At 40.8% G+C, this 13,146-nt stretch overlaps 2 protein-coding genes across 2 annotated transcripts; both read right to left on the bottom strand.

Moving 5' to 3' along the window:
* Nucleotides 1–799: 799 nt before the first annotated feature.
* kdf1a (keratinocyte differentiation factor 1a) lies at nucleotides 800–8,531 on the bottom strand. Its single transcript, XM_061951656.1, has 4 exons — nucleotides 8,065–8,531; nucleotides 6,853–7,883; nucleotides 6,685–6,759; nucleotides 800–1,454 (listed from the first exon to the last, which is right to left on the bottom strand). The coding sequence occupies exons 2-4, from the start codon at nucleotides 7,862–7,864 to the stop codon at nucleotides 1,366–1,368; spliced, it is 1,176 nt and encodes a 391-aa protein (XP_061807640.1). The 5' UTR covers nucleotides 7,865–7,883; nucleotides 8,065–8,531; the 3' UTR covers nucleotides 800–1,365.
* A 3,142-nt stretch (nucleotides 8,532–11,673) lies between these two features.
* LOC133598847 (trophoblast glycoprotein-like) lies at nucleotides 11,674–13,108 on the bottom strand. Its single transcript, XM_061951633.1, has 2 exons — nucleotides 12,846–13,108; nucleotides 11,674–12,781 (listed from the first exon to the last, which is right to left on the bottom strand). The coding sequence occupies exons 1-2, from the start codon at nucleotides 13,106–13,108 to the stop codon at nucleotides 11,806–11,808; spliced, it is 1,239 nt and encodes a 412-aa protein (XP_061807617.1). The 3' UTR covers nucleotides 11,674–11,805.
* Between the last annotated feature and the right edge of the window lie 38 nt (nucleotides 13,109–13,146).

Here is a 13,146-nt window from a genome sequence, read left to right as displayed (position 1 = left end):
TTTCCAGGCCAAGAACCTCCAAACTGACGGATGGATGAATAAAATTGTGTTTTAAATTAAACTGATGCTAAAAGTACCGTGTTACTGTGCGTTACAAAGATATTCAAAGAATACATTCTCGCGCTACCAATAGCTAGCTGGCAACTGGAGCGCTAATCGCTAGCTAGCCGCTAGGGCCGTTAATCACTAGCTTGCAACTTGAGCGCTAATAGCTGGCTGTCTTAAATGCTAAGATTATTATGCTAATATAGTATAATTTTTTCATGTTTTTATTTAAAACGTGGGTAGGGTGGCCACATTACTGTCATGTATAAACCAATCTCAATGTGTATTTAAAGACATTTAAATTGCAGGTGGAATAAATACATAAATATATATATATATATACACATATATATATATAAACGTCATGGGCCCCCTGTTGTAGACCAATCTGCATTAAATGATGTAGCGGGCCAGATCAGGCCCCCAGGCCTTGTTGACACATGTGATTTAATGGTTTCAAACAGTTCCTTCTACTGTAGTTTTGTTGTGTTTATTTTAGAATTACATATCAGACAGTACTATAGGTTCCCCACAGCTGCCATAGAACATAGAGCTGCAATTCAATTATAATTTACAATTTTTGGTTGCTCAATTATTGCTCAATTTAAGGCTGATAAACGAACATTGATCTTTACAAATAGGTTGTACTAACTAAAAAAAATCTATTACTGTGCATGTTACATCCATTCTACTACATGTAGAATGATGATGCGCTCCCTTAATAGACATACAGAAATCAACACTGAAAAGCAAATACAAATATACATCTTTATTGAACTAACATCAAACAAGACAAGAAGTAACTATTCTGTCCAAAACAGTACTCATCGCTGAATAAAAAATACAGTGTCCAAATATCACATTTGGTTTAATAACCCAGAAAGTAACTTAATAATATATAACATGCCTTGCAGGAAATATGGCTTAAAAAAGCAGAAAGCTTTACAGTATCAGGTGAAAACATAAATTCAGTGGTGTTAAAAAGGCCTGAGTTAATGAGCCCTGACAAAACCTGCACAATCGGCTCCATTGTATAAACATTCACGTTCTACCATCTTCCTGTCTGACTGCCAAACCTGCTTGCAGTGTACGCACGCATCTTTTTAACATGACAATGCCAACTCCAAACTCTTTACAAATACATTGTATAAAAAGCAACAGTCTCTCTCATATGTATATAAAATCTGTGTATAGTGGGGAGGGGTACAGTAAATGACATCATGATAGCATGTAACAGTAGCAGCACTAAAATGACCAGCCAGCGCTCAGTAACAGCTGAAATGAAAGCATGGAGGATAAATCCTAGCGTGAGGTAACGTGTTAGAGAAGCAGCAGGGGAGCACCTGGCGAGTCGGTCTCTGTGTCATGCTGGTAGGGGGAATACGCCATGGCAGTGCTGGACGAATATGCTGGAAGAAAAACTTTGCATTAAAACAGCAATAAAAAAAACAGTTCTTTTCTGTCATGCACCCTCTTGGGAACACATTTTTTTCACACCCGCCCGAATTGAAATACTATTGATTACTGATATTTATCTGTTTATTTGTGTTTATTTGTCTGATACGAATACTGGAACGCCTGCTCCTCACTCCTCCCCCCTTCCCGACAACTCAACTCCCGACAACTATTTGAGAAGTATAGATGTAAAGAAAGTAGAAGACATGCTCGAAGATAAAGGAAAAGATAAAAACTGGTCAGGGAGGATATACCAAGAACAATAGGATTTTTTTTTAAAGTCCTACTACATGTAGAAACATTCCTGTGTAGTCTTTTCACTCTTTGACTCTGTGGTAAGGTGACAAGATTGACAAATAAAAAATAGTCTTTCATGCAGAAAAATAAGGTAAAACCTCTAAGGCAAGCCCCTAGCACATTCTAAAAATACAATATAATAGTAACAACAAAAAAGGGGGCAAAGACCAGTCACTTTACGAGAATAAAGTCAAAATATTAGATATTAAGTGAAGTGAAGTGAATTATATTTATATAGTGCTTTTCTCTAGTGACTCAAAGCGCTTTTACATAGTGAAACCCAATATCTAAGTTACATTTAAACCAGTGTGGGTGGCACTGGGAGCAGGTGGGTAAAGTGTCTTGCCCAAGGACACAACAGTAGTGACTATGATGGCGGAAGTGGGGATCGAACCTGCAACCCTCAAGTTGCTGGCACGGCCACTCTACCAACCGAGCTATACCGCTCGGTCGGTAGGTATATAATATATATATATATTAGGGATGGGACTCTTACAACAACTAACAATTTGATTCCGATTCATGGGGTGACAATTTAATTCAAAATCGATTGCCGATTTAAACCGATCTTCGCATTTAAGGATGTAACGATAAAACTTGGCTAGTGTTAGTTTCAAGGACCGCTGGACAGAGTAGGAAGCCAGAAACGATAAATAATAATAATAACTGACTGTGTCACCCAGTTTTCATTTAAAGGGAACTTCACTTTTATGGGAATTTTGCCTATCGGTCACAATCATTATGAGAGACAAGAACACACATCTTTTTTTTAAGGATTTTAAAGATGATGAAAAACGCTTGGAAGATGCCGCTCATGGGTATCACCGTAGTAGCCTTCAAAGCCCTCCAAAACAACTTCAAAACCCTCCATCAACATTTTATATACACAGTGCAAGTATATATACAGTCATGGTCAAAACAGCTCAATTTTTATTTCATCTGACATCACAGGGACAAAGATAGGACCTTCTGGAGGAAAGTTCTGTGGTCAGGTGAAACAAAAATTGAGCTGTTTGGCCACAATACCCAGCAATATGTTTGGAGGAGAAAAGGTGAGGCCTTTAATCCCAGGAACACCATTCCGCATTATGCTCTGGGCCTGTTTTGCTGCCAATGGAACTGGTGATTTACAGAGAGTAAATGGGACAATGAAAAAGGAGGATTACCTCCAAATTCTTCAGGACAACCTAAAATCATCAGCCTGGATGTTGGGTCTTGGGCACAGTTGGGTGTTCCAACAGGACAATGACCCCAAACACATGTCAAAAGTGGTAAAGGAATGGCTAAATCAAGCTAGAATTAAGGTATGTGCTCCAATCACTCTATGACAAAACAATAAGAGTTGTAGAAATTATTGGAAACTCAAGACAGTCATGACATTATGTCCTTCACAAGTGCATATAAACTTTTGACCACGACTGTATAATGTAGTAACAGACACGTTCATAACAGTATGTAATATGTAAAATATTTACCGTATTTTGGTCATTTTAATCATTGATTTCTGTTTCAATAGCAGCGCACTTCCGACATCCTGCAACAAATTGTGTGTTTCTACTTCAGGAAACAAACACAAGTGTGTTTTCTAATCATGGCAGACTTGGCAATAAACAACGAAGACGAGTATTTTTGGACAAATGAGGATTCACAATCTTATCTTTTTGAAGCTGAATATACAGCGGATGAACTGTTGGTTATAGATTCCAGCACGAAGAAAGAGTGAAACGTTGGAGCAGACGGAAGCCGAGAGAGTGAGGTCGGTGTGACTTGACGCTGTATACATAAATTTGGAACTTGAAGCAAAGCTATTTTGACATAAATAGAGTGCTTACCCAAATGAACCGAGAAAAAATGCACAACTGTCCATTGAGTGAGTCACACTTTAATATTGTACATGATACAGGCAGCGCGTTCTGCGTGTTATTACACCTAAGGTGCATACGCTGTCTGGCAAGCTGCATACAAACAAAACATGAAATGTGGGCTAATACTTTACAGATACTGTAATATGATTGTTCACATTTTTCAGTCAGTAAAAATAGCATTGTCTTGTGCATTACAAACTCAAACGCGTTTCTTGCTGAGGTAGAAGCTAACTTAGATCTTTCTATAGCTAGCTTTTACGGCTAATACCGAAGCATGCCGATATGTTACTATGCTAGAAAAAGAGTTCCTCAGTGTTCACTCTTACAATAACAATGTCGCTACAGTTTGGTTATTATACAGGTTATGGAACGTAAATTAAGTATTTTTGACGTTTTTTGAATGCATTTTTAAAGTGATTTTGAGGTAGAATTGATTGCTCCCTATAGCTGCATTGCTAGCTACCTACAACAAGCTGATTTTTACAAGTTAGAATGCAAAAGAAAGGTTTGCATTTGCAGTTCCCCTTTAAATAAATACTAAAGTGCTACAGTACAAACCAATATTTAAAACAGTAAAAGCTTAGCCATTAAAACAGATGAAATACTTAGACTAAAACACTATCAGTGAAGCATAAGAAACACAAAACATGCAAAATAGTGGCTTTTCTAACTGTGTGTCTATTTAGTTAAGTTATAAGTACTTTATATTTTTACAAATCTGCAACAATAATAATGATAACCGTGATAATTTTGATTACAATAACTGTTATACAAAACTTATTTTGTTACATTCCTGACGCAAATTATGGATGATATTCTGACAATAAAATCACATTGGTGTCTTTTTTAAGGCAATTTAAATTATGTGAGTGAGTAATAAACAGTGATTAATCATCATTGATCCAAATCTAAAGTGTAAGTAATCTGATTTTAAAAATATCGTTTGACAGCACTAAAATAGACATCAAATAAAGATAAAATATTTACAAAAACAAAAACAAAATACAAATAATTTAACATTTGGTCAAATGCACATCTTTTATAAATGTAATTCTAATTTTGGATCACTGTTGAAAATAAAGAGGGGCAAATATTGTATATGTTGCCCCTTTTTTCCACCAGAAAACTGCAGGTATATTATTCCGCTTTTCATAAAACTGTTGTTAATTTTTTTTTTTTTAAATCAAATCCTCTGCTGTGGTGTGACAGTGGCAGAGACACAAAGACATGTAACAGGACACTCTGTCCTTTCACCCGCATCCTTGCAGAAGAAGAAAAAAAACAACAATCTTGCTGCACAGTAATCCATTTGAAATCCTAGTTGCTCTCTAAAATGACATAACAAACCACAGGACATCTTGTTTTAATTAATTTAATGAATTGATCTGCTGCGGCGGCGGGTGGTGGTGTCATGTGACGCGCTCAGCTTGAGGGGTGGACACGGATTGATCAGTGCGTGTAAGGTGACCGACCCAATAAGAGATTGTCAAACAGAGACAAAAGACAGGAATGTTGCGCTTTCACTGTTACCGGGTGCTATGTTACTGGGAAGCAGGGAGGAGGGCTTGCAGGGCCTGGCAGCTTAATACGATGATGCGTATCAGGATGTGGGTCTAACAACTAATCATACAGAGCTTAATGCAGAACCTACTTTCTTTTGTCTACCACATCACAATTCAACTAAGTTTTTATTGTTTCCCTGCATGACAGTTCCATGTGGGGCACTGAGAAACAAAAAATTACACCCAGTTCCAGCATCCATTGGGAACACAGCATGGGAATCACCTATTGGATGTTTGTTTTGAAGATATAAAACCCCATAAGATATACATCATAACAACTAAAAATGTTGTTATTCTTTTTCTGAGTATCTGAATGATCCATTGCCCAGTAATGGTCCACCGTCTGGTAATTGATGTCTTAAAAGTTGCCTATCCCCCACTTAACGGGGGACAGCTTTGTAGGGAAAAAAAGGCTTTGCAACACATCTTAAAAGAAAGCCTGGAGTTCTGCCATCGATCAGTGTACAGTCGTTCCACACCACATTGCGCTTTAAAGATTCACTATATCGGGGACATTTTTAAAGCACATTCTATGTATAATTGGCCTAAATTAAGCATGTTTAAGCTTAAAAACAGGTTAAATAAACTACAAATATCAACGTGGTAGGGTTATTTTGCTACTGGATGTGGCAAACCAATCAGTGCGTGCTTTTCAGTATTGTGGCCACTGATTAAACGCAGTGTTCACGCTTTTAAACTGTCTAGATTCCAGTGTCAAGGTTAGATTTTGGCTCTTACTAAAAATCTTATTTTATGGGACGAGGGACGAAATTTGGATTTCAGAAGTGGAGGGTGGAGGGGTCATAACTGGCTTGCGTACAGGGAGCGTGGCTTGAAAGGATTAAATGTGTACTTTGGAGTAAAATTAATAGCAAATACATTTTTCAATAATTATAATTTTTTTGTTCAAAATACCAAAATAATCAGAATGAAATAAATACCTTCAGTTTTTAAGGCTGCATTATGATTTAGTTTAATATTTACCTTACATGCCCTGGCTGGAAATCAAACAGGTGGAACAAAAAACTAATTGTTAAGCCATTGCGCTACCAAGAATCACAAATACGTCAGCTGCAATTTGTGTTCTTATTTCCTAAGCACAAGTCTTAGTCAACAACATAAGTGGAGACTGGACTCCACTTGTTTTGATTTTTTAATTAGTTTTACTGGTTTGTGTGGAGGCCAACTTGCTTTTATCTCGCATCTGACCGCTGATTCATAAGCTGCTGCGTGCTGTCAATCATTGTCACAATGGCAAAAGGCAGCAGCAGAAAGCCAATCATTAAACTTGTGGGCGGCCTAAAGGGACAAGCTTCGGCCTGAGTGGCTGTTTTCCGCCTAGCGCTCATGTTTGACTTGCCTGCATTCAATAGAGTAACATTAGTTTTGGATGTTAAAAAGTGCAGGGGACAAAAACTGATTTTCCATTACGTCCGTGTTTTGGACCTTGTCAAACTCACATCTCCCGCTGTTATGTCTCATCTTCCTGGCCAGCTTGTCTGAGGACGTCTGCTCCGACACCTTCACCTCTGGGACTACAGACGGGGACAAGAGGAGGACAAATGAATACTTCTCATGGTTGTGTGTGTGATGGTGTATTCCTGTCAATTACAAATGTCTGATCTTACAGTCACTGCTCATGAAGGTCATGGTCTCGTTACCACTGTCGGGCAGCGTGCCGTCATTCCGCCCGTTAAGACGCTGTCCTGCAGAATAATGACTCTTGTTTTTCTTCCCCTTGCGGGTGCTGATGCGGATAACTCCGCGCACCAGCTTGCACTCGGCCTCCTGCTCCTCCAGGTTGTAGTCCTGGGCGATGCTGTATATGAGCTCGCTGATCTCGTTGGTCTTGCGGGAGAACGACGAGTCAGACGTGCACTTGGCCAGCTGGTCGATCTGGTGCAGCGCGTACAGCTCCAGCAGCTTTTTGGTGATGAGTGAGTCAATATCCGTGCCTGTGTCACTCAGGTCATCCAAGTCGTAGTCATCGCGGGATAACAGGCTCGTGTTGCTGATTGGCCGCTGGCTTTCCCCCCGGCATGACGTACGGGTCTGTTTGGGGACCGATGCCGGATACTGCACCGTCTTACCTGCGATGCGCACATCCGGGTAGCGGAAGCTGTCACCAGTGGGCAATTTATAGGATTTAGTGGACTTGCTGGGTTCAAGATGAGTAGTGTTTGTAACAGCAATGCCATTGGGAGGGTGGGGCTGACTACTTGTTTTAGGGGGATGGTCTGTGGAGCTCTCGTTAGCGGGCAAGCAGGGCTCTCGGCTGCCGTAAAATCCACAGGTCAGGATGCAGCAGATAAGGGCCTTGCAGCCGCTCCAGCCCATAGATGCACAGGAGCCACAGGCATGTCTGCTGGTACGCGTATTGTCTGCGGAACCAGGAATGAAGCCTATCGTCTCCGAGCCCCTTCCGCTGCCGTTGCGTGGGGGTGGTCTGCGACCTTGTTTGGTGTCCGAGTAGTGGAAGTGGACGTTGTGATGATGCTGGCCATAAGAATCTTTGTAGGAGTCTTTGTTGGTTGTGCTCTCCCTTAGTATAGCTGGAGCTTCACTGTACTTCCCTGGTCTGGAGCCGTGATGTTTGTGGTGGCGAGATGCCGGCGGGGGCCCAGTGATGTGGCCAGGCATGGCTCAGAACCCCCCAGACCTGTTTGGTTAGAGACAATACACAAGTGAACCCCCACACAGCAATTGCGCTATAGTAGTAACATATGACCACTCCTGAACTGTAACATTATTATTATTTTTTTTTTAATGAATGCAATAACCTCAAAGGGAAGTGTTACACTCCCTTTAAAAAAAAATAAATAAACAAAATGGGCACTTACCGCATAAGAGAGAGCAGTTTGTGTTAGTTTGTATCCCAAATGACTTGAGGGCGGAAGTCGGAAGAAAATAAAAAAATTCCCCCGCTAAGATCTCAAAACGATAGAAAGTCTTCCAACTTTCGTGGAAAAAAATGTCGCCGCGTTCACCAAATGAGAAATGAATGGGGAAAAAACGGGGAAGAAGTCGAATGTAGTCATCCGTGTTGTGCCCTTGTGGGAAACACTTTACAGTGTCGTGTTGTTGAGAGTCGCCCAATGTTTGGCTTCTACCTGCAGGCTAAAGCTAACCCTAGTTAGCACAGCTGCCACACACAGGTAAGTGGTGACGTCACGATAGGCGGAGAGGCGCGAGAGGAGGAAGAAAAGGAGGAGGAGGCCGCCGACAGAAGAGTAGCAGGAGGACACAAACAAGAAAAGTAGAAGAAAACGTTACCTAGAAAACACTTTTACACACACATGCAGGCGAGCCAGCAGGTGTAGTGAATTCAAAGATATTTCATTCTGCCCTATTTTCCCTTCACTAAGGACGCACTTAATCATAACTGCCGAGAGATGGAAACACCTGCAGTGAAATGAAGTCTGCTCACAATAAAACAAATGGCAACAAATATTTATTTATTTAGCAGGGGACACACTGCATGTAAGGAGCTCTACCAGCCGTGTGATACTGATTACAGTACACATTCTATGCTCCACCAGAGGATGGGCATATACAGTCGCCATCAAAAGTTTACATACACTTATAAAGAACATAATGTCATGGCTGTCTTGAGTTTCCAATAATTTCTACAACTCTTATTATTTTTGTGATAGAGTGATTAGAGCATACTTGTTGGTCACAAAAACATTCATGAAGTTTGGTTCTTTTATGAATTTATTATGGGTCTACTGAAAATGTGACCAAATCTGCTGGGTCAAAAGTATACATACAGCAATGTTAATATTTGGTTACATGTCCCTTGGCAAGTTTCACTGCAATAAGGTGCTTTTGGTAGCCATCCACAAGCTTCAAGGTTGAATTTTTGACCATTCCTCTTGATAAAAATAGTGCAGTTCAGCTAAATGTGTTGGTTTTCTGACATGGACTTGTTTCTTCAGTATTGTCCACACATTTAAGTCAGGACTTTGTGAAGGCCATTCCAAAGCAACAGTTCCATTGGCAGCAAAACAGGCCCAGAGCACAATACTACCACCGCCATGCTTGTGGTGGCATGGTAGGCATGGTGTTCCTGGGATTAAAGGCCTCACATTTTCTCCTCCAAACATATTGCTGAGTATTGTGGCCAACTTTTCGTCTCATCTGACATCACATGGACAAAGATAAGACCTTCTGGAGGAAAGTTCTGTGGTCAGATGAAACAAAAATTGAGCTGTTTGGCCACAATACCCAGCAATATGTTTGGAGGAGTAAAGGTGAGGCCTTTAATCCCAGGAACACTATTCCTACTCTCAAGCATGGTGGTGGTAGTATTATGCTCTGGGCCTGTTTTACTGCCAATGGAACTGGTGCTTTACAGAGAGTAAATGGGACAATGAAAAAGGAGGATTACCTCCAAATTCTTCAGGACAACCTAAAATCATCAGCCCGGAGGTTGGGTCTTGGGCGCAGTTGGGTGTTCCAACAGGATTTTGACCCCAAACACACATCAAAAGTGGTAAAGGAATGGCTAAATCAGGCTAGAATTAAGGTTTTAGAATGGCTTTCCCAAAATCCTGACTTAAACGTGTGGACAATGCTGAAGAAACAAGTCCATGTCAGAAAACCAACAAATTTAGCTGAACTGCACCAATTTTGTCAAGAGGAGTGGTCCAAAATTAAACCAGAAGCTTGCCAGAAGCTTGTGGATGGCTACCAAAAGCGCCTTATTGCAGTGAAACTTGCCATGGGACATGTAACCAAATATTAACATTGCTGTATGTATACTTTTGACCCAGCAGATTTGGTCACATTTTCAGTAGACCCATAATAAATTCATAAAAGAACCAAACTTCATGAATGTTTTTTGTGACCAACAAGTATGTGCTCCAATCACTCTATCACAAAAAAATAAGAGTTGTAGAAATTATTGGAAACTCAAGACAGCCATGACATTATGTTCTTTACAAGTGTATGTAATATATATATATATATATATATATATATATATATATATATATATATATACATACTTATCTAACTAGGATTTCTTCATTGGGTAAACCAGTGTTATCACACGCTTCAATAAAATACCTGTATCCTTTTATAAAGATGCATGAGATTATTACTGTAACAGTGTTTATTATTGTGGTTGCAGTTGTGTTGCTGGTTCTAATACAGTAATTTACCCCTACAAATAAGGGTACAAAATATTCTATAAGCATGCAAACTCCAGATATTTTTCCAAAAGATATTCAGATCCAGATCTCCTGACTGGGAGGCAGACACACCAACAATAAATATACAGTTAAGTTTTTACCTATGAGCACAGTCAGTGTAAAAGTAATAATACAGCTCCTCTATGGGTTCTCATTAATTTGTCTAGTGTACCAACGTATGTAACCAAGTGCCTGTTAAGGCATAATCAATTAATATAAACAGAAAAATACATCTAATTTTGGAAACCTTATCATTAAACAAAGGCCTTCAATTAAGCCAATGCAATATATATTCCTAAAAAATGTAAGATACAGTGGTACCTCAACTTAAGAGTGTTTTGAAATAAGAGTTGTCTCTCGGCCTATTGCTCTGCTTTAAGTTGCAAGCAACATATTGAGTTACAAGCATAGCCGCCATTAGTTGGCATAGCGAATGCCACACTGAACCCCATAAAATCAGCCCAAAACATATGGTTTCACTCGCTAACATTAGCTTATAACGAGAAATTGTCCAAAGTTACAACCATTGGAAAGAACACAGTGCTGAGAAGTGAATGATATATTAATTGAATTACAAAAATAAATCATCATCATGGTTAAGCAATTTGAGCGCATCAATGCGAGTCTGCACCATACTAGCAGAATGAGTCGAACAGCAGCCAAGAATGTCTAAATGGACATTTATCCATGAAAATATGGAGTAGCTGCTGATGGTGTGTAGGTGTGTTACCGTAGAAGTCCCACTATCCAAGGTAAAGTCTGTACATTATATCATTTAATAAAACTACCGTTAGTACAATATTTTATTGTATTGATGGGGCGGCATAGCTCGGTTGGCGGAATGGTCGTGCCAGCAACTTGAGGGTTCCAGGTTCGATTCCCGCTTCCGCCATCCTAGTCACTGCCGTTGTGTCCTTGGGCAAGACACTTCCCCCACCAGCTCCCAGTGCCACTCACACTGGTTTAAATGTAACTTAGATATTGGGTTTCACTATGTAAAGCGCTTTGAGTCACTAGAGAAAAGCGCTATATAAATATAAATTCACTTCACTTCATTTCATACAATATTTCTTGTCTAAATGTAGTTTTTTTTTCTTTTTAGAAGGCATGTTAAATTTCTAAATTGTGCTGTTTGGGGGAAGACATTGATTTGTGATACAAGTGTTTTGAGATAAAAGCAATGTCACAGAACCAAATAAGCTTGTAAGTTGAGGTCCCCTTGTATTAACAAATAACTACAATTTTACAAATAAATAAAGCTCTGGTGCCATCCACGCATGAAGGCACTTTAAAAAGTAAGGTTTATTTGTTACATCTGCAGTACATGCACAATCTCAGAGACATAAAATAAACCTACTGGCAGTAAATGGTTAAATTTACAGCATTTTAAATCCTTCTAGTTTCAGTGGTAGATGTTAGGGTTCCATGTGGGGTTTTGACTTGCGTGTCTGCAGGAACGATGCAAGTGTCATTGGGCAACTGCTGCGACAGGGATAATCCTACATTCTCTCTGCCGCCGTTGTGTGCCGAGATGTGTCCCAAGCGAGGGTCTGAGTCGATCTCAAATCGGTAATGATAACCCTCCATTATATCCCGACATGCATCTCTCATTTCGATAATCCACCTCTTCATGCCTCTGCGGTTGAGGTAGAGCACAAAGAGGAAGACTATGCCAACAAAGCCCAGCACCAGCCCCAGGAAGACGTATGACGTCTGTAGGGTTAGGTCGGTAATCTCTGCTTGGATCGGGACGACGCAGCCGATGGCTTGCACATCGAGCCCTCTCACCCGGGTGTTGTTCAGCTCCTTAGGTGACGCGCACCGCACACCCTCCCTGTCCACTTGAGCCCGCGACTCGTTCAACCAAGTGACAAAACTCTTGATTTCACAGGAGCAGGAAAAAGGGTTGTTTCCCAGAAGGATTCGGATGTTCCCAAGGTTCTCCAACTCTTTGAGATCGTCATCTTTAAATGCCTCAAATGCATTGTGCGTCAAGTCGAGCGCCTTCAAGTCCATCATGCCAGAGAAGGTTCCGCTGTAGACCGCCGTGAGAGAATTGTTGGCGAGGAAGAGATGCTGCAGATTGGGAAGGTGGGAGAACATTCCCGGGGGGAGAAGCGCCAGGTGATTCCCAGAGAGGTCCAGACGGAGGAGCCCCCGAAGGTCCCCCCATCGCAGAGCTGTGGTGAGGTCTGTCAGGGCTGTGAAGTTATAAAGCGAGCGACTAAGGTTGAGATCCTGCAGTGGGCTGCCGGGGATACTGAGAGCCTCCGGGTGTATGAGCGCCAGCTGGTTGCCACTCAAATCCAGGGAGCGCAGGTTGATGAGGGCAGAGAAGCTGTGGGAGGCCATCTCTGTGATGCTGTGGAGACAATTTCAAGGTTTAATATATACACAACATACATAGTCCAACTGTGCATTCTCACCCATTATTGCTCAACATGACATTGGAAACATTCTCCAGCTCTGCAAAAGAATCTGCTCCAATCCTGTAAATATTATTTCCCGTGATGATGAGAGTCCTTGCATAGCCTGGGATCCCTTTTTGAGGCACTGAGGGAAGATCTTCAAAGATACATTTCACTGTACGCGTGACCGCAAAACATTCGCAGCTACCGGGACACTCCCAGCACCGGTACTGGGCATAAAAAAGTAATCCCAAAAGCACATAGAGTGCAGGATTACACATGTCTAAATTTGAGCCACTAAGGACACAAACAAGAATAC

The sequence above is a fragment of the Nerophis lumbriciformis genome, linkage group LG04 (assembly GCF_033978685.3).
Source record: "Nerophis lumbriciformis linkage group LG04, RoL_Nlum_v2.1, whole genome shotgun sequence".
In the NCBI taxonomy this organism is placed as follows: Eukaryota; Metazoa; Chordata; class Actinopteri; order Syngnathiformes; family Syngnathidae; genus Nerophis; species Nerophis lumbriciformis.
This window is presented reverse-complemented; position numbering and strand designations above follow the sequence as displayed.